The sequence below is a fragment of the Larimichthys crocea genome, chromosome X (assembly GCF_000972845.2).
Source record: "Larimichthys crocea isolate SSNF chromosome X, L_crocea_2.0, whole genome shotgun sequence".
Taxonomy (NCBI): domain Eukaryota; kingdom Metazoa; phylum Chordata; class Actinopteri; family Sciaenidae; genus Larimichthys; species Larimichthys crocea.
The window spans coordinates 19,755,949-19,778,959 of NC_040020.1; the positions used below are offsets into that span (position 1 = coordinate 19,755,949).

The 23,011-nt window shown below is 39.1% G+C and overlaps 2 protein-coding genes across 2 annotated transcripts; one reads left to right on the forward strand and one right to left on the reverse strand.

Moving 5' to 3' along the window:
- Positions 1-6,653: 6,653 nt before the first annotated feature.
- LOC104938967 (uncharacterized) lies at positions 6,654-14,602 on the reverse strand. The gene is made up of 4 exons (XM_010755429.3): positions 14,477-14,602; positions 10,277-10,612; positions 8,585-8,869; positions 6,654-8,047 (listed from the first exon to the last, which is right to left on the reverse strand). The coding sequence occupies exons 1-4, from the start codon at positions 14,508-14,510 to the stop codon at positions 7,920-7,922; spliced, it is 783 nt and encodes a 260-aa protein (XP_010753731.1). The 5' UTR covers positions 14,511-14,602; the 3' UTR covers positions 6,654-7,919.
- Positions 14,603-17,084: 2,482 nt separating this feature from the next.
- LOC104938966 (hypothetical protein) lies at positions 17,085-20,684 on the forward strand. The gene is made up of 2 exons (XM_010755428.3): positions 17,085-17,245; positions 19,515-20,684. The coding sequence occupies exon 2, from the start codon at positions 19,520-19,522 to the stop codon at positions 20,390-20,392; it is 873 nt and encodes a 290-aa protein (XP_010753730.3). The 5' UTR covers positions 17,085-17,245; positions 19,515-19,519; the 3' UTR covers positions 20,393-20,684.
- The last annotated feature ends 2,327 nt before the right edge of the window (positions 20,685-23,011 follow it).

The following is a 23,011-nucleotide window of genomic DNA, read 5'->3' on the forward strand; positions in this document are numbered from 1 at the left end:
CCCAGCTGGTCACAGGTCAGGGATGTTGATGTGTAGTCTTAACTTCTTTCAATGTTTGGTGATTGCGGTGACCTCAGGTGTGTTGTGTACAGTGTGTACTGTATATACATATATACATATATATAAATTATTTTTTAATACATGTCATTGCCATAGTGAGCACCCAGTGCATTTACCAGACATCTGTTGTTAGTTGTTTTTAATAATCAAAATGCATCCTGATCTTCAAACCTCCTGGAGCTGGACAGATTTCGAAATGCCTCAAAAATAAATAAAGGTGCCAGTGCTGGAGACTAAACAGAAGGAAGTATATGTGCTGTCACATTACTGGATGACTTTATTTTAGCTAGAAGCCACAAAAAGCTGAACACATACATCCTGCCCTTCTTATCTAACACCATCTCTCACACACTTGAATTAATAAACAAAAACATGATATGTAAATTAAACCCATTGACACTCTAACATTAGCACAAGATTAATTGATGCTTAATTTAACTTCTATTCTTGTAGGACATAAAGTGAGCAAGTTATTGATGATAAAGAATCAACCCTGGATCATTCCTGTAACAACATTGCCATTTAATGATATGTCAAAGTTCAAGCAGGGAGAACAGGGAACATAGGAGAAGGTCCAAATGCAGACTGAAAGGCCGAATAGGTGGAGATCAACAGTTAAGCAGAAAATGTACAAAAGCTTGGAGATAGTCAGGCTGACTCAGTTCAAAAGCAAACAAGAAAACAAGTCTGTAAAGGAACATACAAGTCCAGGGGTATAGTCAAATAGTCCAAAAATTAGCTCCTAAGTCCTTTCCTAATCACTTTTACTTGACCTTGATGGAAAACGTCACAAGTTCAAGGAAAGACGCCAAGGAGAATTCATAAGGAGTTAGGAGAAGACGATTGCACTTACACTAGAGTACGTCATTATGCATCTGCGAATGTTATTGACAAGTTCAGAAGAGATACGTCTCCCCATGCACTCTTACTGTGTTTTTAATTCAGGGAATATTAACGTGGACAACACTGAGAAGCAAAACACGAGTCAAGGTTGGAGTGCTTGAACATTGAACGAAGATGAGCTGACACTGAAACCAAGGAAGTGAAGGCAGGATAACAGGTAAAGAGAGACAGGTGAAACTAATCATGGTAAAACAGTGGATCAGAACTTCCAGGAAACAACAACAGCAGGAAGTAAAGTGACAGACACAAGAAGAGGGGACATTGTGGAACACTGTGTAGAACGGGCATGATCGTCTCTGCCAGCTATGGTGCAGTCAGAACACACAGCACAACCGTTCTTGGTGGAAATTACACATGTGTTTAACCTTCTGATATTTATTAAGTAGCACTGCATTATATTTTAATAGTTTAGGTATGAATTTCACATAATTGACTGAATGATGTACTCAAAGTATTTGCTTATTGATTTATAACCACTATGTTATTCTTATGTTCTAAATTATGATTGATGGGCCATAGTCATATGAGTGTATGTGAATTATATAATCACTTCAGTCAGAAAATTTTAGTCCCATGTGTCAGGAACAAAGTAATCAAACACCCTGCACGAAAGCCACCAAGTCTAACCACCAAGTCAGAGTAAATCGAGTAAAACAGATGTAGGGCAGTGGCCTATTACCGTCAGTAGATGGCGCTAATGTATTGTTCTTTGCCCTCAGCGGTTTGGTGAATATGGCCGTTTGTCCTAAAAAGGCCACCGTATTTTCAGGTGTGTTATGCGCACAAGCCCATTTCGATCAAATGTTGATTTTCCTTTGATAAGGTAATCTGCATAAACCGTGCTCTCCCGAAATGTGAATAATTATCTAAAAATATTAACTTGTGTTCATGTATTCTGTTTGCTGTGTTTAAAAGATATGATGCAGGGTTAGGTGAAATGTTTAAAAAATGTTTATTTTCCTGTGATAAGGGCATAAGGAGTTGCCAGGCCCCGTGACTGACTCGACACATGTGAATGTAAAATAAACGCAGAGTCCCTGGGTGGAGTGGCGCGGGTTACACAGGCATATCATTCTCTAGACTTACAGACAGATCAACCTCGATCAGAGGCGGTCCTGGCTACATTTACGCCCTGGGCGAACTACCCCCCCCCACTCCCCAACAACTACCCCCAGCCCCTGTACCGACACAACAATGTTTTAGATTTGTATTACTTTATTATATATAAAAAGTAACAAGAACACACAAAACACAAGATCAATAAATGAAATACAGTATATAAACACCAATGTAAATCGCTCCAGAATAAATTAAGATACAATGTGTAAGTTAGATCACACTCACATCACACATGCATCAGTTACCCAATTAAAATGACCATGATGCACATTTTATTAACATTTGTTAACATCCTATAAACTAAGCATAACATACTACAAATGATTTAAAAAGCTCTATCACATGTAGCTTACAAAATGCCATGTCACAGTATATTAGAAGTTGTTTAAGTTAACATTAGTGTACAGTAATAAAACATTCCACAGTCTGTGTGAATCTGCACTTGTTGTGTTGCAAACACAAACCAGACTAGGTCGCCTATGGGTGAAATTAGTTGCATGACATGATGTCAATTCTAATAGTTGCTAGTTCAGCAAAACTAAATAGACCAAATACTTCATCTTCTGTGGCTGATAGCAACATATTATCAAGAGGCTAATAAACAGCCTATAGCTGCTGTCACTGACGTCACTCACAGAAATCTGCATGCCTTCATCTTTTTTTATTTTATTTTTCATATAACCCAGTTAATGTAGGTATATGGGTCTATGTTAATTCTAGGAATGAAATACAATTTATTTGGAAGCTTTTTGTGTTGTGTGGCCTGCCACCTGGGATCAGTTTATCCCCCGCCCCCCTCCACCTTGCCTCTTCTGACACACACACAGTAAGTTGACGTGACAATGAGGGCGCCCACTCCACTAACTTGACGTGGAAATGAGCGGTATAGAAAACTGGAGAGTTTTTTTTTTTTTTTTTTCAGGGCGCTCGTGCACCCTCACATAGATTGCGCCCTGGGCGGTCGCCCACATTGCCCATAGCAAAAACCGGCCCTGACCTCAACAGATCAACAGCTCTAATAATGTTTAATTATTGCAAAGAACAATGACCTCTGTGTGTGACGGAAGGTGCACAAAACAGGCTAGGAAGGAAATTAAGTCAGGACATCATACCAGGCTTTTTACTGCCTGGACCTGTATTCTACTTCACACCAGAGGGAAAAAAAAAGCACAGATGCAGATGATAGCTGTGTGGGTGTAAAAGGAAATATAACGCCTACACCAGGGGTGTCAAACTGGTCCACAAAGGGGCCGTGTGGCTGCAGGTTTTAGTTCCAACCAACCAAGAGCACACAGTTTGACCAATCAACTCTCTGAAGACTGAGATCAGTTGATTAAATGAGTCAAGTCTGGTGTGCTGCTGTTTGGTTGGAAGGAAAACCTGCAGCCACACAGCCCCTTTGTGGACCAGTTTGACACCCCTGGCCTACACAGTTCTATTCTAGCTCATTTATCTATGATCTACTGCCTCTTGATACCACATTTGACAGGACGCCATTCAGACGAGAAGCTGCCGTGTCTTTTTTGGTCTTAAAGGACTCCTGAGCAGCACAGGGCCCCACAGGTGGAGCTGAAGGGCCCCTCCCTCTGCTTTAAGAACTACCAGATGTGGTGTGTGCTGGGGTGCTACAACACACCAGCCCTGTGTCCTAGAAATGTATTTAATTTAAGTTTATATACAACAAATCTGCAAAAGTAAATGTACTGATGACTGAAATACATGATGAGTTAGTGTAACATACCTGGCAAGTTGTAAAAATGTACTCACACTACTGCTGAGGGGCTGTCATCCAAATTGTTCAGTCACCAACGATCTTTGGTTCAAACTTCTTACTGAACTGAACTACACCCATTTGCAGCCCTCTCTAAGTACCTTCCCTAATGGCTTTAATCAAGGACTGGTAATAGTTTAATTTAAGGTTCCAGCAGTGGTGGACACTTAATCTTTATTAAACATTTATTCCTGTGACAAATGTGCAAACTGATGGAAAAACAACACTTTATTTGTTGGTTGTCGGCTATAACCAACCAGTCACCAGCGATCCTTGGTCCAAACTTCTTACTGACGGTAGACCTTTCTCACAGCAGCCATTTTGTAAACACAGGTGTTCCAATTATACTAATTAAGGTTCTGGTTCCATTCAGGTCAGTCAGGGTGCTGCTGTGGTGAAAATGGAACCGAATCCTAATTAGTATCACTGGAAAATGTATTTGTATGTATTGCATGTATTGTTAAAATACATGCCATGAAATACAGCAAAAGATATGATATAACTCAAAGATATGAAGTTATTTAACTGTTCAAGGGTAGAAGATACAAACAGGTAGAGCTGTTAATTCCATTACATTAGAGGATGGAAATTAACTACTAGATCCAATTGAAATAAATATTGCCTTTAAAAAATATTATAAAGGTCCATATAAATCTCAATATCCAGGTAGCTGACAAAAAGAGAAATTTTTTTTAGACCAGCTTCAATTCCCAATGCTAACTGAGGAGGCCAAGACTAATCTTGACAAAAATTTAAGTATTGTAGAACTATCAGATGTGTTAAAGAATATGAACAGTGGAAAGGCTCACGGGCCTGATGAAGTTCTCGGGAAAATTTGTAACCACATCTCCTTGAGATGTTTAATGAATCATTTGAAAAAGGAATACTACCTCCATCCTTAAGATCTGCAGTAATTTTCCTTTTGTTAAAACCAGGAAAATCCCCCTCAGAAAGAACATTGTACTGTCCTATATCATTAATGTCATGTGACACCAAAATACTATGCAAGACGCTGGCTAGGCGGATTGAATAATTCCCAGCTTGATTGCTGATGATCAAAATGGGTTTGTACAGGGCAGACAGGCATTTCATAACACATGCCTAAATATTTTATATGAAAAAAAAAAAATGCCAGTGACTATGTCACTAGATGCTGAAAAGGCATTTGACCGCTATATCCAGGTATTCTGGAAAGAGGTTCTAAAGCTGACTAAAACTGACTGATAGTGTTGTTGCCATTGAAGCTAAAATGTGTTTATATTACACATACCCTGAAGATTTTCCAGTAAATACAAAGATACGCAAACTAATCAATTTCTGTTTGTTGAACGTTAAGGTTATGAATTGGGGGAGAGAAATAGGATGGTGACCATGTGTTGGGGATAAATATTTCACCAGTAATACAAGTGCTGCATTATATCAGAAAACAATGAGTGTTGTTATATTACTTAACATAAGTGTTATGATGCGCTCACTCACATAATAACTGTTGGCACATTAAGGCATGGTTGGTTACACATAGGTTGTTGTTGTTAAAGATCTGCACACCCAGGGTGTAATATAATAGCATGCTCTTTATGTGAAAGGATTTTAACTGTCACGATGGCAGTCGTGACTGTTGTTGTTTCCCTGTGTTCCCCCTCATTTTCCCCATCCTTGTGTTGTGTTTACTTGTCTCTGTCTGTGTTGTGGGCATGGCACATTTCCCTGGGCCTCCTGGATAATCATCAGATGAAGCACACCTGCCGTTCCTCAGCTCACCTGCCTTCCATCAACTCATCACTCCAACTGCATATAAACCCTGGCCTTTCTCCCACTCCTTGTCAGATCGTTTGTTCAGCCACTGTGGTAGTTCATGGTCAGACCGCCTTAAACTATTGTTCTTTGTGTTTCCTGTTGACCTTTAACCACCGATCCTCTTGTGCTCAGGTCCACCATCATCTTCACCTCCTGCTTGCCTGCTCTCCATCAACCATCTCCAGACAGTCCACACTCTGTGCCTCCTCCATCCACTCCAACCACTGCTTCGCCTCAGCCATTCCCTCCACCTTGTTATCGGACCCTCTCCTTCCCCTTTTCTCTCTTCACAATAAATCCCCTTCTCTCACCAACCGTTGTCCAAGCCTGCATTTTGGGTCAGTACCTGTGCAACCATGACAGAAGGTTTGGCTCTGTGCTAAGGATATTCCTTTAAAGACTGATTCTAGGAAGCTCTCCCCTCGTTACATTGACCCTTATGAGATTGCCAGCATCATTAATCCCTCTGTTGTGAAGCTCAAGCTGCCACGGTCTTTGAGAATTCACCCCACTTTCCATGTGTCCCTACTGAAACCTGTCTCGGTCAGTCCATTATGCCCTCCAGCCATTCCTCCTCCACCCGCCCGGATTGTGGATGACCATCCTGCCTTTACAGTCCGGCAGCTGCTGGATGTTCGGCGCAGGGGCCGGGGCTTCCAGTACTTGGTTGACTGGGAGGGATATGGCCCAGAGGAGAGGAGCTGGGTCTCTCGTCGGCTTATTTTAGATCCCTCTCTAATCCGGGACTTCTATCAGCAGCATCCTGACAAGCCTGGTAGGCCACCTGGAGGTGCCCATTGTGCAAACATGACATTAACTTTAACTTTTTGGAACGTTGGCTGCAGCAACTCGCTCACTCTTAGAGTCAGTGAACTGTGGTTTCCAAAACAAAGACAGTCCATGTACATGTGCTTTTAATTCTGCAATGCTCATTGTTAAATTTGTTAAAACTGACTTCCGACTTTGAGTTCTCCTTACTTGCAAAATAACGAACACAACATTTAACATAACATTTAACACGTTATATAACTCTACCTTTTAAAGTTTTGAAAAAAAAACTGTTCAAGGGTTAAAGATCGATTAGAGGCAAAGCCAGCACCTGTTTCTCTTAGAACTGTTTCAAGTAGATACAGTGGATTAGTGGATAGAGACTGTCTTAAAGGAATGAATAGAGAACTGTTTATCTTACTTTATTTGTATATAATCATTTTACCATAATACATTTATTCAGTTATGATGTATAATACATTCATTCATTGTTTTATGTATAAAACATTCATTTATTTTTTATGAATTTAAAAAAAATGCTTGCCAGCAAGACAATTTAACACAGCTCATGATTTTATGAACATGGTGAATGGTGAACAGTGAATAACATTCATTAATAAAAGTATTATTTTGCATTTTCCAAAAGCTGCAATATAAACCAAAATCTTACATATATGGTACATTCATTTTGTCACTTGCATCATGGGTTGGTTATAAGCTACTTTAACTGCAGCAATAATTAGCTTCAACATGGGTTATTATATTAATATTATTTCTGTTTTCAGTGCTGTGTATGTTTTGTTCGTCTCCTCCACAGATTTCAGTGACATTTGGTGACAAAATGGAACAAGAACAAATTCATTAGACTTTTAACATGTGGACATTTAAAACTTTAAAACTTTCCAGCCATAGCATTCATCATGCAATATCATTTTCATATTTCCAGTGTCACCAAATTCTAGAATGTATGGTGTCATATCAGTCCGGTTATTATACAGTTCAATATTTCTCATGTGCAGACTCAAACTGACATCATCAAACACATCACAAAAAAAGAGAAAGAAACAGCTGGTCAGTAGTTTTTCTTTTTTTGGAACATCGCTCTAACAGGAAGAGGGTAGTGCATTTGTTAGGGACTATTTTAAGAGGCGGATTGGGGCAATAAATATGATTGGTTTGGGTCTTTTCATGGTATTAGTAAAAACTATAAATGTTTTATCGACTTTTATGACTATAATCGGGGTATTTGGTCTGACACATTTTAAATTTTGCACTGTTTCCCTGGACAGTATTAAAGTTTTCTCATGCTCACACTCATGGCACCTGTTCATGAAGCACTGTAGCTGTCTCTTGCTTTTTGTGTTTTTGATGGAAATCATCTTAACTTTTAAAATAACTTTTGACATTTGTGCACGTAAGAACTATCTGGATTGTTTCCAGTAAATATTAGTTCTGTCTTTTCTTTGTCACGTTTTGTGTCAAGCAAGTGATGAGATGGTCCTCAGGACCCCAGTCTGGAGCATCTTCTGAGTCTGATGTAGTCCACCACAAGAACAATCAAAGCCAGGCCAAATACAGCCAAGAATACCAGTCGTACCATTATTTCAGCTTTACACCAGCTGCTGGTCTCTGAGGGGAAGAGATTGAAAAAGAGAGTACTGCTTGGACCTTTGAAGATACTACCTGACATTGCGACATTGTGTTAACACACCAAAAGTTTAGGGATTTGGGTGGACTAATAGGTGCTTCAACAAAACTATAGAGGTCACATTTAAATCAGTGTTTTCCTTTGTTCATATTTGAATTTATTCTGCGATCATGAAGCATTCAGTCTGAATATATTTAAGTCACACAGTAGGAACGTGACCTTAACAGCATTACTCATCTTAAAACATGTTTTTGTTCACAGAATGTTTGGCTGTCAAATATACATTTAAATCCATCCCATAATAATCTGCAAGCTAAGTAAATGTGGTCTTCAGAACTCCAAATGGACATGAAGGCACCAGAAAAACATTTAGTCAAAGTATACTTACTTATATTTACATTTCATTCAGGAGTAGAACAGTAGGATAAACAACATGGGAATATATGATCTTATGTTGCTCTTTTCCTTTGGAGCCCCAGATCCCACCCCCTCCCTCCCATCGCCACACATCATCATACCTCTGTCTTGGCATGTATCCTTAGCATGGAGTCTGACGACCTTTTCTTCAACAGGGTTTTCAGCCACGCAGCTGTAGCCACCTCCATCCTTGGAATCTATTTCCAGAGCAAGAGACAGCTTGGTGGACAGATCAGGACTGCTCGTCTTCTTCAGTATGTCTCTCCCTCTGTACCAGGACAGGGTCAAATCTCTGCTGTTCTCCACAAAGCACTCCAGTGTGAGCGAACTACAACTTCTGTTGATCAAACATTGATTGACACTGATGGAGAGAGAGTGGAGAGGACCTGGGGAAAGAATAATAGTGATTTCATGAGTGCAACTGTGATGAGGTATTTTAATTATTTTGAGTGTTTGTTTAGTGCTTTGCATGTAGTGTTTTTGTTCCTATGGCCCCTGAATGGCACCCCTCTGAGCTAAGTAAGAGGGATGCAGATCAGATATAGGCTTTACAGCTGTGTAAAGGCAAAACAGTTCCCTGTGGGACTTTCCTTCTTAAATCAGCTCACTATTTTACACACTGCCTATCCGTGGGCTGAATCCTGTCATTGGTTAACAACTGACTTTTATTTTGAAATATGTCTGTGACCCCACCGCAGCAGATCAGCAAGGTACCAGTCATTGACTGGTAAGAGGTGTGCTTACTGATTGTGGATCTCACTCGTCTCTCTCCTTCCAACTGTCTCATGTAATAGATGTGCAAAGTGTTTCTGTGGTGCAAAGCACTTTGCATTATCATAACTCTGTATCTGTCTAATAATGTCTCTATCTCTCTATCTTTTACTTACTATTGTGGTTGAATGACACACATCAGTAGTGTATTATCAGCAACATGTACCTAAGTATTAAAAGTCAATAAGATGGATGGATGGATAGTTCGGGCACAGCATAAGTCTGACGTGCTGTTCTGCTGTCACTGCTCCTCTACATCCAGTGCAATTCTCTCGCTCGCACTCCATCACACCTACTCTGACCACAACATTCACAGCGAAATGACTGTTGGTCATTAATGTCAGCCATGCATATGTATATAACTCTGTTTTTTTCTATTGTTATTGATTATTGATTTAATAATGATCACTGGAAACATTGATTGCATGCAGGAAGTGGTGTGACTTTCATACAGCACATAAATGCAGTAGGTGTAAAGTCATGGTGTGTGACTAGACTTCAGAAAATACACAGAGCAGAGTCACAGAGTTTGTGTATTCTCTCATTCTTCACGTTAGCATCAGACTTAAAAAATTGAACAAAAATATTTCATTTCATTTAACCAATGCCACAATGTTTTCTCTCTATCTATAAGTGCTTATTAAAATCAGACACAGTAGTGAATCAATTGAAATGTTGTCCATGAACATTATTTTTGAAAATGTACACAGAAATGTGTTTGTCCGTTATATTTTCACTGATCTAAACCTTAATGTGTATAAAACTAAAAACAATGATAGTCTCACACTGGTTTTATTAAACGGTTTAGATTGATGTGCTTTTACTTTGAAGGATAAAAGCACAATGTTGAGTTAAATGACATTGTTTGTTGGGTATGACATGTAAATAAAAATAAATAATTCATTCAGTCATTATTTTTTTGTTTTGTGCCTCCAGTGAGTCTGTGAACCATGAGTGTTCTGTGACCTGTGGAGTGAAAAAAACAGCTTTTCCATGCAATAATCCACATCAGGTGTACTCACTGTAGACAGTCAGGTAGAATTGCCGAGAGATGATGTTGGCACCAATGGACTGGTACATGTAAACACCAGAGTCACTGGCTCTGAGCTGTGTGATGGTCAGAGCTCCGGTCTGACTGTACAGCATCAGTCTGTTTTTGAAACGCTCATCATAGTCAGTCGTTACTTCCCTTTCCTTCAGATTGGCGATGCGCGCATTTGGGTTCTTAGCTCCAAAAGTCCAAACTACCTGAGTGTTACTCATGTAGCTGGTTTCTGTGGTATTTAGGGTGACTGTAGCCCCCTCTCTTGCTTTAACCACTTCCTGTCCTTCGTCTGCTTGCACGCAATACAACAGAACTGAAAGAGAGAAGAAGTGGCTGTTAGATTTCCTGATCAAACCATAGAAAATGGTCACAGATTCCACTGAAGTTTATTTGTGATGCTTTGAATCAGCCTCAATTGAGGCGTGTCAAGTTCATATTGACAAAAAGTGACACTTCAGACACAATTCTCTGCTCGAATGGATGGACGATGACGTTCGTATTTGGAAATCCAAAAAAATCACGCTTTGGACATGATGACATAAAACATCAGTGTGTGAATCTACTGACTGCAGTGTAATCTTCAAGATAGAAAAAGGTGCCAATTTTTTTTTTCTTTGACGCAGTCTGACTCTGTTGTTGTGTGTTTCCTGCTGAGCAGGTGTAGCACACAGTGCTTTATCAGAGCTTTTTCCTTTGAAAACAGCTGCCTGTGTTAAAAACAACACCATGAGCAGTGCGTGTAAACTAGTAAATCAGTAATGTTGTAGGCCATACTAGGGCTGTGCAATTAATCAAATTTTGATCACGATTTCGATTTTGTTGTCAAACGATCTCAAAAATCATATAATCGAGTTTACTCCCTCACGCAGCTGAAGACCATCAACCATCTCAAACAAAAGCACAAAGTCACTCATGACGAATTAATAAAGAAACAAAAAGACAAAGCCAGTGCCACAACCAGCAAGACGTCAACGCAAACTCAGTCATCGATCACAGACACATTGTTTAATGCGACTCCTTATCCGACAAGTTCGGAGAGGCACAAGACATTAGGCCACGTTTACACATAGCCGGGTATCTTGAGAAACAAATATTTCCAAAATAACATTGTGCACATAGCATCGTTTTCAAAAAAGTTTTCGTTTACATCAACCCGCATAAATACGCCATGGAGCGCCATCATAACTACGCCAAGCCTATGGGCGGCTTGCTTCCATGATCATCGTCATAGCAAAAGGTAAACACTGGTCACACTTTTGGTGCATCAGCTGCCTAAAACTCAATTCGTTTTCAGAGGCGAATTCACCGTTTGCGTGTAAAAGATCGGTACAAACGAAGGGAAATGTCTCCGTTTTTTAAAATACCTGTGTACGTGTAAACGGGGCCTAACAGCTGCCATTGGATATTTCTTAGCTAAAGATATGCAACCCATTAATACAGTCGAGGGTGAGGGTTTCAAGAAGATGCTTATTGCTTATTGATGCTTATGCTTATACACTAAATAAAATGCTTTAAATAAATATTTTATAATAAATAAATAAATATCAATAAATAAATGATATAAATAAACAGAACTTGCAGAGCAGCTGGATCTATAGTTTATTTTGGGTACATTTATGTTTTTCTATGCCTTATTTAATGTTCCATAAAGTATATTTTTTTTATTGATTTAATGCTTTATACATTGCAAAACAGCTGTAAAGTACATATTTGTAGCCAAAATTTATATTCAATTTTACTACTTTGCATAAAGAATCAATAACAGGGTTTTTTGAGAGAGAGAGAAATGCTGAATAAATGCATTGTGAAACTCAAAATTAATCATTTGAATAATCGTGATTTCAATATTGACCAAAATAATCATGATATTGATTTTTTCCATAATCGAGCAGCCCTAGGCCATACCACAATTTATTATAAAGCGTTAGTGAGTTTATGGAGCTCAGAAAAGCTAATGGGAGCTGTAGTATATCAATATTGGTGCAATAGATGGATATTTTAATATCAGAGTTTCTTTAACTAGTACTTCATTATATTTATGGTGTTATATCTATCATTTAAAAAAAAAACTGTTTCAAAGTACCCAAACTCCAGTTATCAGGTACAAATGGAGAGGATGAGGACAGGTCATCTTGTAAAGAAATGAAATGAAATGTTGTGCAAGAAAACAAAAAAAAAAGAGTGTAACAGACCTGATGTATGAATCACAACATCTGATGCAATACATTTAAATCTCCTCAAAAAACAATATATAACATTCAAAGATATAACAAAACAAAACAACACACTTTTGTCAGATAAAAATCTGACAAAAGTAGTAATAAAATACAGCTGATCCAGGATTCCCAACCCTGCCACCACACCTTGACTTTCAACCGCTTTATCGTACCTGACATAAAATGTCAGATTATGAATTCTTTTATTCATTGTCCTGTATTTACTTGTTTGATGTGCTGTTCTGTCTTTTGACTTGCAGTAATAAACAGAGCTGTGATAACACACTGTGTTAATGACAGTAAAATGATGTTTCATTGAATCAAACATGATCTGAAGTGTAACTTCTCAAAACAGACTTCAGGCTGTATTATAGTGATCCTCTTGGCTCTTCTACGTATAAGGAAGTAAGCCTGATACCGAGAAAAGAGAGGATTTCAAATAAAGAGTGCTCAGTTACAGGACAGAATCACTGATTGCTACTCATTTATGGGGTACAAACATCTGCAAATAATTTGTTGATTAATGCACGATAAACAGCCCATTCAAAGGAATTAGACTCTCTCCTGTTATTCCTAAGAAAGCTGCTCAGTGACAGATGAAGCCAAATAAAACGAATTTCTTATATTCTTCATTGTATAGTTGTACATAGCTTCTGCTCTTCAAACCTCTACCCTGCACAGCACAATGACACCCAAAACAAAACAAACAAACACTTTCGGGCATAAAAGCCCTCAGATCATCTGCATATGGTTCTGCATTATGTGGCCCTTGGAGCATGTTAACCTCCAGGTGAGCCCTCTATTAACTTATAAGGAATAGATCATTTAAACATGAAGCTCTTCTAGACTTTTGTGACTGTGATTGTTTTACAGCAACTTTTTATCTTTTTGTGAATGTTTCTTCACACAAGCTTTTTTTTTTTCTTTTTTTTTTTTAACCCTGGTGCATGTAACTGTTATGGAATTTTCTATCCTTAGGTTACAGGAGGTCACATGTGGGCCTTGAGGTCCTCAGCAGTATTAATTGTTTGGCTTTGGTTGGGAACAGTAGGTGCCAGTCTATCTCAACACTGTGGTGGCCAGGATCAAAGAGGCCTGTTGCTGCCTTCCTAGACATAATAGATAGCAGGATCAAAGAGGCCTGTTGCTGCCTTCCTAGACATAATAGATAGCTGGCCGTTGACGTCTGCGACAAATCTGCATAAACAGACATCTGTGTCTCCAGACTAGAATATGCTGACAATAACACCTCCATGGGTAAAAACATTCTCTTTGACTAATTCTGGGTGTGTAGTATTTGTGGTGTTATCTTTTAAAGTCTATCCACCAGGATGAGTTTGGCAGAATGTGAAACCGACTCAGGCACTTCTGATGAACTTTGAGAGTGTCTCTAATTCTCCTTGATGAAGCGTCAATAAATAATACAGCATAAGACATCAGAGGCTCCTGAACACTTTCTAAACTCCTGACCTCACCATTGACCTTTGACTTCAGCAATTTCTCTACAACAGTAACAATGTCACCATTGCTGCCATTAGTCAGTCTTGATTGTGCGCTGCAGAGTTAAAACAGAATACAACCGAAATTCCACAAGTGAAACTGGTTTATTAAAAGAAATGACCTTCAACAGAATCAGTTTCACATGTAAGCTGTAACCATGACAGCGTTATACAGCAGGCTAAATAAAGGCAGATGCTAAAGATGGAAAAACAAGCTTAGCCACAACTGAAAAAAACTGCCACATTTTATCTTTGCAAGGATGTCCGGTACCTGAGGCACTGTGCCTTTTCGCCTTTTCTACATTGTTATATATATATATATATATATATAAAATGATATATATATCATTTTTACATCCTAAGTATGTCGCCCAGTTGGGTGGAAACTGTGAACTGGCACAAACTGAACACATAACTTTTAATAAAGAAACAGATTAACTAAATATTATATTTTTGTCTTACCTATTATGAAACAGACAGCACGATGCGGCCCCATGTCACAGTAACGTGTCCTCTGTCAGTGATGGAAGCTGACTAAAGGTGCTAACTGTGTGCTGCTGTATGTCTTCAGTTACCTCTAACTCTTGACACCTCTAGTCTGTTCAGTTTCTAGCTACTGTAGATTTTCATCAAGCAGCCCCACCATGAGGCCACTTACATTCACTGATGCTTACAACAGGACATCAGAAGCAATACTTAATGAAAACAAGTTTACGTTGTAACAAATTACAGCTACTCAAATTACAGCTACTCAAATTATAGTACTTAATAGTTTTTCCACTTTTTTTCAGTTTTTTCACTGTAATTTTACCTCTAGTTATGTATGTTATCTTACAAAATCTACAACAGAGGTTAACTCAACAACAGAGTATATTTTCATGTAAACAAGATCTACTGGCCATACATTCCAAAACAAAGAGAACATTTTGTGGTAATGGGTTGGACTGAAGTAAGATTAAAGGTGTAACACAGAATAGATTGACAATTTATACTTTATGCTATAAATAAAAGGCAAAACCCAGCGGGGTCATCTTGACCCCAGAGGACAAAAGGTGTATGCAAATCAGAAGGACATTTTACGAGGGCAAACATTTGGAGGCATTCTTCTAAGTATGCCTACAGTTTGAATTAAATCCAAACTTTTCATCTGCATTTTCGTATATAGAAAAAGAGGTACGGGGGTACTCATGAGCCACCAGCTAATCCTCACTGTGTTGGAGGGTCACCTCTATGCGACTGCAAGTCAGAAAAGAAACTGACTGTTAAGTAAACACACACACACACACACTCACATGGAAATATTGGCACTGTTTGCACCTGGTGAGGTGAAGAATAAAAAACAAAACATAATTTTTCTGACTAAGCCTGGATTTTTTTGGAACAAGCGACGAGGTTAGAGAAAGAACCCTGCGACATATGGTGTCAGAGGTGGGATGGCAAGTCGGAAAAAAGGTGCACTGGCCTGCGTTCCCAGCAGTGAGAGCAGCCAGAGGAAATGGCGACCGGTGGTGCCGACCAAGAGTGGGGAACTGACAAAGAGAATGAGGAGGACCAACTGCTCCTGCAGTCCCTGCAGCTCCTGCAGCTCCAGCATCCACAGGTGAATCGGGGGGAGAGCTGGTCATTATGATGCAAGACTTTTTGGCAGCACAGCAAAGGAGAGAGGAGGGCCTGCTGGCAGAGATCAGGGGGCTGAGGGCCTCTCTTCCATCCGCTGACCGGTGGCCTCAACCTGCTGTACCGCTACGTCCAAGGGCTGCCCAGCCATTACCTGTGCTGAATCTGTCGGTTGCTACTACCACACCCAGCAAAACGACAGCCAGCAGTCCCAGAACAGGACAATGTTGCAAAACTTATTCTGCAAATAGTTTGTTTGCTATTGTGATCAAAACCATTGATATGAAGCTCAATGCTGATTCTGTCCTGTAAATACTTATCTAATCAGCAATAAATATAACAATTTCTGATCAACCCATATCAATTGCATGCTTAAAATAACATACCGGTTAAAGCCCGGTAGCTTGCCGTTGATGTTACAATCTGCATAAACAGACATCTGTGTCTCCAGACTAGAATATGCTGACAATAACACCTCCATGGGTAAAGACATTCTCTTTGACTAATTCTGGGCGTATGGTATTTGTGTGTTATCTTGGGGTTTAAAGTCGATCCACCAGCATGAGTTTGGCAGAATGTGAAACCGACTCAGGCACTTCTGATGAACTTTGAGAGTGTCTCTAATTCTCCTTGATGAAGCGTCAATAAATAATACAGCATAAGACATCAGAGGCTCCTGAACACTTTCTAAACTCCTGACCTCACCACTGACCTTTGACTTCAGCAATGTCTCCACAACAGGTGTACTTTACAGTGCTTGGACTGTACCTCAAGAGCTTGTTTGTTTGAGTTTGAATACACTACTCACAAAAAGTCGGGATATTTGACTTTCGGGTGAAATTTATGTAAAATTCATGTTCAAGTTCATACAACAGTGATATTATATCATGAGAGAAGGGCGTTTAATTAGAAGCATGCAATAATTCTTCATTTCAAACAATTTATTGAAACAAAAAATGACAACAGTGCTGGTGGGTATACCACAACAAAAAAATTGAACGACTCGTCTCATGCTGTTCACAAGTGGTGAGTACATCCTGTTTGAAGCCTCACAGGTCATGTACTGTTGATGAATATCCCTAACTTTTTGTGAGTAGTGTATATAGATGCCTCTTTCTAACCTGATGCACAGCAGATGTAATTATGTAACTTATTATCAAGACATCTGAACCTAGACTCATACTCTTGACCAAAGTCCCGAGACTTGGGAAGCTTGGACTTAAAATAACGTGATGGTTGGTACTTTGAGTAGTTTATTGACCAAGTACTCAATTGATGACTCTTATTAAATTTTGACCAAGAATCATTTTTGTTTGTAGGCCAGAACAATGCTTGTAATTCGGAAAGATGTTCCTGAAACCTTCCCACGCATCTCACTTCTTTTCTGACTGGTGACTCTCTCTCTCTCTCTCTCTCTCTCTCTCTCTCTCTCTCTCTCGCTCTGTCTGTCTGTCTGTCTGTCTCGCTCTCTCTCTCTGTCTCACTCTCCCTCCCTCCCTCTTCTTTCACATACTTAATTTTTACTTTCTGACACTCTCCTCACATCACTCTTCTATAGCTTCACTCCTTTACTTAATTTTTTTGATCTCATCACTTTACTGGAAAGTTCAGCTGGTAAGTAAACACTTTAAGTTTTCTTTTAGACTTGTTAAACACAAGTTGAAATATGTCCGTTGCTTTGCTGATGATGTTGCTGTTTCCCGCTCATTTGGGCCCCTCACTTTCATCTTCCACTCATATTTCTTCAACCCTCTGTTTTATATCAGTTGTATTTACTTGCTTCTACAGCATGTGATTTAATTGAACCCTCTTGTCAGAAATGATCTGAATGTTTTCTGCTGCATTGGTGTATAAATGAGATATCAACTGACATGTATGAAATAACATTAAATATATCCAGAATTCTAAATGTCAGTTAGTAATAATGAAAAAAACTGTAAACATCAATAACAGGTCAAAACAATGGCTTTATATATAAATCAAATAAAATTTAAAAAATGATACAATTAAACAGTTTATTCAAAATCAATAGTCCTGACTGAACACATGATTTTTTTTTCAATTCTGTTTTATTTATATAGCACCATATCATAACAAAAGTTATCTCATGACACATTCATACAGAGCAGGTCTAGACCGTACTCTTTATAACATTATAACATGAGCGGCACCTTTTTCTTTTTTTTATGAGCTGTTTTAGTGTTACATTTTAGTTTCATCTTCCAGTGTTGTAATTGGCCAAATCCAATGAAGAAAGACCTGAAAACAAAATATTTTCTGTACTGGATGAAAAATTTCACATTTAGCAATTTACACATTGGACAAAATCATTCACTCACTCATGGACAGAGGGGGTTAAATTGGTTAAGCTATATCTGAAGAAATATCCCCTACAGTCTGTACACTGAGTAAAGACTTTGTGTTGATGTAGGCGTCAGAGAGGTGCAGTGATGGCGGTTAGACATCACACCACATGCTTAATGTCAGTTCCTGGTAACTGCAAACAGGCTGCTTGCTGCAAAACTCGATTTCCTGTTATTTCATACCAAAGCACCACATCCTGACCTGCTGGATCCATGTCTGAGTGTGTGTGTGTGTGTGTGTGTGTGTGTGTGTGTGTGTGTGTGTGTGTTGTTGGGGGGAGGCGGGGGGGTATTTTATTTTTCCGGTGTGTCTTTGTGTGTAGCTTCTTTCTGCTCCCATTTGTGTCTGAGTGTTGTGTGCTGAAATGCAGCTACAGTGTGTGTGACACAAAGAAGAGGACTGTGGACTCCACCTTAAATTTTCAACATTTACATGTTTTGCTATGCAGTAGCACTATTAGTGTACTAACGCACAATCTGTGTGTGGTATGGCTCTCATTCAGAAAAAGTGACTCATTTCAAAAGTAGACTTCTTTTTTTTTTACATTCCTTCCCTTTATACCCACCTACACATGACCTCAATTCTTTATCATTACCACTGATGGGATGACATTCAGGCATTGAGTCAGTGTGGTCACATATAGATCAGCATCCTGTCTCTGCGTTGGACTAAATTAAGTGCAGAATCTGTACTGTTGCAGAGGTGGTGATGATCTTTCATGTTCATATTAGTTCTGGTTCTGCACCTTGTAATTCCCACCTTCTCTACTGCTTCCCCCCAAAGCAGTCAGCAATCAAGAAGTCCAGAATCCAGGCTAAGAGGGAGGTGTTTTGTTCCATGTATATGATTTTGTATATGATGTGGTGAGGTGATGCGAGGTGGACAGTTGTCCAAGCCAGAATACACTACTATGTAGGAGCGGTCAGTAAATCAACACGCACTCTTTCGTAGTGTCACAATTTACGTTCCTTTTATTGAGTAATGGCAATATAAATCAAACTCGTATTAAACAGAAAAAAAACACTTTGTCTCTCAAAATGCGGTTGAAATTGTTTGCCCTTCCGCTCTCAAAACACACCCCCTTACCTGTGCTCAGGTGACATCTACATATAGAGGAACACCCTCTGACATCATCATTGCATCATCATCATCATAATCATTTAAGATTTCTTAAAGGATTATGTTACTCACATGAATATTATATAAGTAAAACACAGATCAGTGTTATGGCTTCAACACTAAAGGTTCAGAACTAAACTTGTTTAGTCCTCAGCCTTGTTTGCAGTTTGGACACAAGAGAGAGGTTGAAATACATGTTTACTAAATCCAGATACACTCATACTGTAGCTCTCTTAATTAATTATCTAAGTTTGAATATAACCTAAATCTGTGTGTGTGTGTGTGTGTGTGTGTGTGTGTGTGTGTGTGTGTGTGTGTGTGTGTGTGTGTGTGTTCACGGTATCCTGCTGTTATTCTAACTGGTATTTCTGTTTTTTTGTTTTTTTACTGACCCATTTAGTCACCATGAAGACTAAGGCCATCCTCATACAGACTTTGTTGAACTTAATTCTCCTGTTTGGAGCATCTTCTGCTGATGATCAAACTTCAATCAACACCACTTCGTCTTCTCCTTCCCTGAAGAACACAACAACATCATCTGAAGATTCTACACAAGGCTGGAATCAGTCTACTATGACAACAGAGGGAAAGAGTGAGACCAAACAGAAAGACTCCACCACTGCATCTTCATTTACTTCAGGTTTCCGATCAACCGACAAACTTAACTCCTCTGTGTCAACAAACACAACAGCCATTCCGTCTTCCGACCAACCCCCCCTTAGCAAGTTAATGCTTTTTCTGATCCTGTTGGCCATCATGGTGTTGGTACTGTGTGTGGGATGCATCCATGGTATCTGGAAACAGGAGTCAGGTGAAGGAAACTCTGCCCCCAGGCTCCTACTGAGCATGAGGCACAGGCTGAGAGAGGCAATTTGGAGGCTTCGCCTCTGGCCAGGGGGGAAGAGAGGAGGGGAGGATGATGAGGAGGAGGAGGCAGATGGAAGTCAGGGAGAAGAAGAAGGACAGAAGACAGATGAGGTTGGAAAAGGAGCTGGCTGTGGCGCAAGGAACAAAGAAAAGGAGGAACACGAGGAGATAGACAGCGATGATTCATGTTCACACTCCACTATGGAGGGAGACAACCAGAAGGCGGAGGAGAGGAAGCAGAGTGTGAACGAGGATGGGGAGGAAACGAGTAGTGGGAGTGAGGGAGACAAAAGCACTGTGGAGGGAGAGAGTGGTGGAGATAAGAAGAGAGGCTTAGAGGAGATAGCACTTGTCAACTGTCCGCAGGAGGATGACGAGCAGATCGATTTATGTAATGTCACCGTCCTGTAGTGATAGTGCATGATTGGAAGAAGGAGGGAAAGATGGCAGGAGGAGAAGAGGGTCAAACTGCTGATCAGGCATCAGATTTAGGAGAATGATGATTGTGATGTTGTGATTGTTTTAAATGCATAGTTTCACTTACTTATAGACATAGACATACCCATAGACAGTTTATGTATGTTCAATTTAGTTAATCAGTAAATGCCAGTATATAAATCAACCAGTATTTCTTTAAACCTTCTAATGTGTGAGAATACAGTCAGTGTGTTTGAAGAGATTTCAAATAAACTGTTGAAATATCTCCTAGTGTCTTCACTGTATTCAGTTTATATGGTTCTTTTTCCCTTTTTTTATTGTTCTAAATGAATTAATAATATGGATTTAACCTCTTTGGTATTCAGTTCAATTCAATTTTATTTATAAAGCGCCATATGATAACAAAAGTTATCTCATGACACTTTTCATGCAGAGCAGGTCTAGACTGTACTCTTTATCAGAGGCTACATTTACGCCCTGGGCGAACTACCCTCCCACCCCGCCAACAACTACCCCCAGCCCCTGCACCGACACAACAATGTTTTAGATTTGTATTACTTTATTATATATAAAAGGTAACAAGAACACACAAAACACAAGATCAATAAATGAAATACAGTATATAAACACCAATGTAAATCGCTCCAGAATAAATTAAGATACAATGTGTAAGTTAGATCACACTCACATCACACATGCATCAGTTACCCAATTAAAATGACCATGATGCACATTTTAATAACATTTGTTAACATCCTATAAACTAAGCATAACATACTACAAATGATTTAAAAAGCTATATCACATGTAGCTTACAAAATGCCATGTCACTGTATATTAGAAGTTGTTTAAGTTAGCATTAGTGTACAGTAATAAAACAATCTGCACTTGTTGTGTTGCAAACACAACCAGACTAGGTTGCCTATGGGTGAAATTAGTTGCATGACATGATGTCAGTTCTAATAGTTGCTAGTTCAGCAAAACTAAATAAACCAAATACTTCATCTTCTGTGGCTGATAGCAACATATTACCACAGGCTAATAAACAGCCTATAGCTGCCCTGGGCAGGAACCACGAGCAGACCCAAGCTCATTGGTAAACAGTCATCCACCACGACCAGTTGAGTTAAAGATAGAGAGGGGCGGATAGAGAGAGAGGGGGTCGGGGTTAGATAGATAAATAGAGAGAGATAGAGAGACAGAGAGAGACACAGATGCACAGCAGCATATAAACTGTAATGGAGATATGGTTACAATAATGACAGTAATAATATGTATAGTTGACGTCGTGCAGGACCACAGCAGCAGACACGATCCATGAGAACCTGCTGGACGACAGAGCACAGAAACTCTGGGGAAGAAGTTTAGTTAGTAACATGCATTCTTCTTCTTCTTTTTTTTTTTAAACATACACATATTAACCATTAACTAGTAGCATATTGGCTCTAGTCACATATTAATGTTTCATTCAGGGCATTATCTAAAAGTTTCCCATCATAACCTCTTAATTATTGCTTATTGAAAAAAGGTTTGATGATCTTAATGTGCTTTGCTCAGTATGGTATAGCCATTCTCCCTTTATAACACTTATAAATATGGCCTATTCTTATGAAAGCAAACACAAAACTGTAAGGGTCCAAATACCTTGAAATGAAGTCAGAATATATGTCTAATCAAATTTATTTATCATCATCATGTAGTCATAAAATTACAATTTCCTCAAATGTATTTCTGTGAGCTCCTACTATGCATTCTTGGAACTAAATAAGTAATAATAACATTAACAACAACAATAGTAATAAAGCAATGATGACAAAAACAATATCATCGCCAACAACAGGTAATAAAGTCCTAGGCAGTATCCTCACTTGTCTTCCTGATAGTATGCAGCGTTCAGGTCAGGCCCTCTGTGATATTAAGAAGAACATAATTCACCTCATGTCATCTCTTTGGTCTGACATTCAGGAAGGGGTTAGTGTCTTGACTGAACAGTAGACGTCTTTAATGTAGACATACTGTCTGTGTGTCTGCAGTAAATATGTCTACTGCTCAGTATACTGTGCATGTGTGTGTGTGTGTGGTGTGTACAGAAATTATCTGTACTGCTCGTGATATCCAAACAGTATACTGAACAGTAGACATCTTTACTGCAGATATACTGTCTGTGTGTCTGCAGTAAATGTGTCTACTGCTCAGTATACTGTGTATGTGTACAGTAAATATCTATACTGCTCAGGATATACAAACAATATACTGAACAGTAGCCATCTTTACTGCAGACATACTGTCTGTGTGTCTGCAATAAATATTTCTACTGCTCAGTATACTGTGTGTGCATGTGTGTGTGGTGTGTGTGTACAGTAAATATCTGTACTGCTCTGGATATACAAACAGTATACTGAACAGTAGACATCTTTACTGGAGACATACTTTCTGTGTGTCTGCAGTAAATATTTCTACTGCTCAGTATACTGTGTGTGTGTGTGTGTGTGCGTGCAGTAAATATCTGTACTAATCGGAATATACAAACAGTATACTGAACAGTAGACATCTTTACTGCAGACATACTGTCTGTGTGTGTGCAGGAAATAT

Excerpts from the sequence above, each read along its gene's own strand:
- LOC104938967 (XM_010755429.3), bottom strand. The coding sequence starts at position 14,510 with ATGGGGCCGCATCGTGCTGTCTGTTTCATAATAG. Across the intron at positions 8,870-10,276 it reads ATTCTACCTGACTGTCTACA|GTCCTCTCCACTCTCTCTCC; the intron begins GTGAGTACACCT and ends TTCTTTCCCCAG. Across the intron at positions 8,048-8,584 it reads GGATACATGCCAAGACAGAG|AGACCAGCAGCTGGTGTAAA; the intron begins GTATGATGATGT and ends TCTTCCCCTCAG.
- LOC104938966 (XM_010755428.3), top strand. The coding sequence starts at position 19,520 with ATGAAGACTAAGGCCATCCTCATACAGACTTTGTTGAACTTAATTCTC.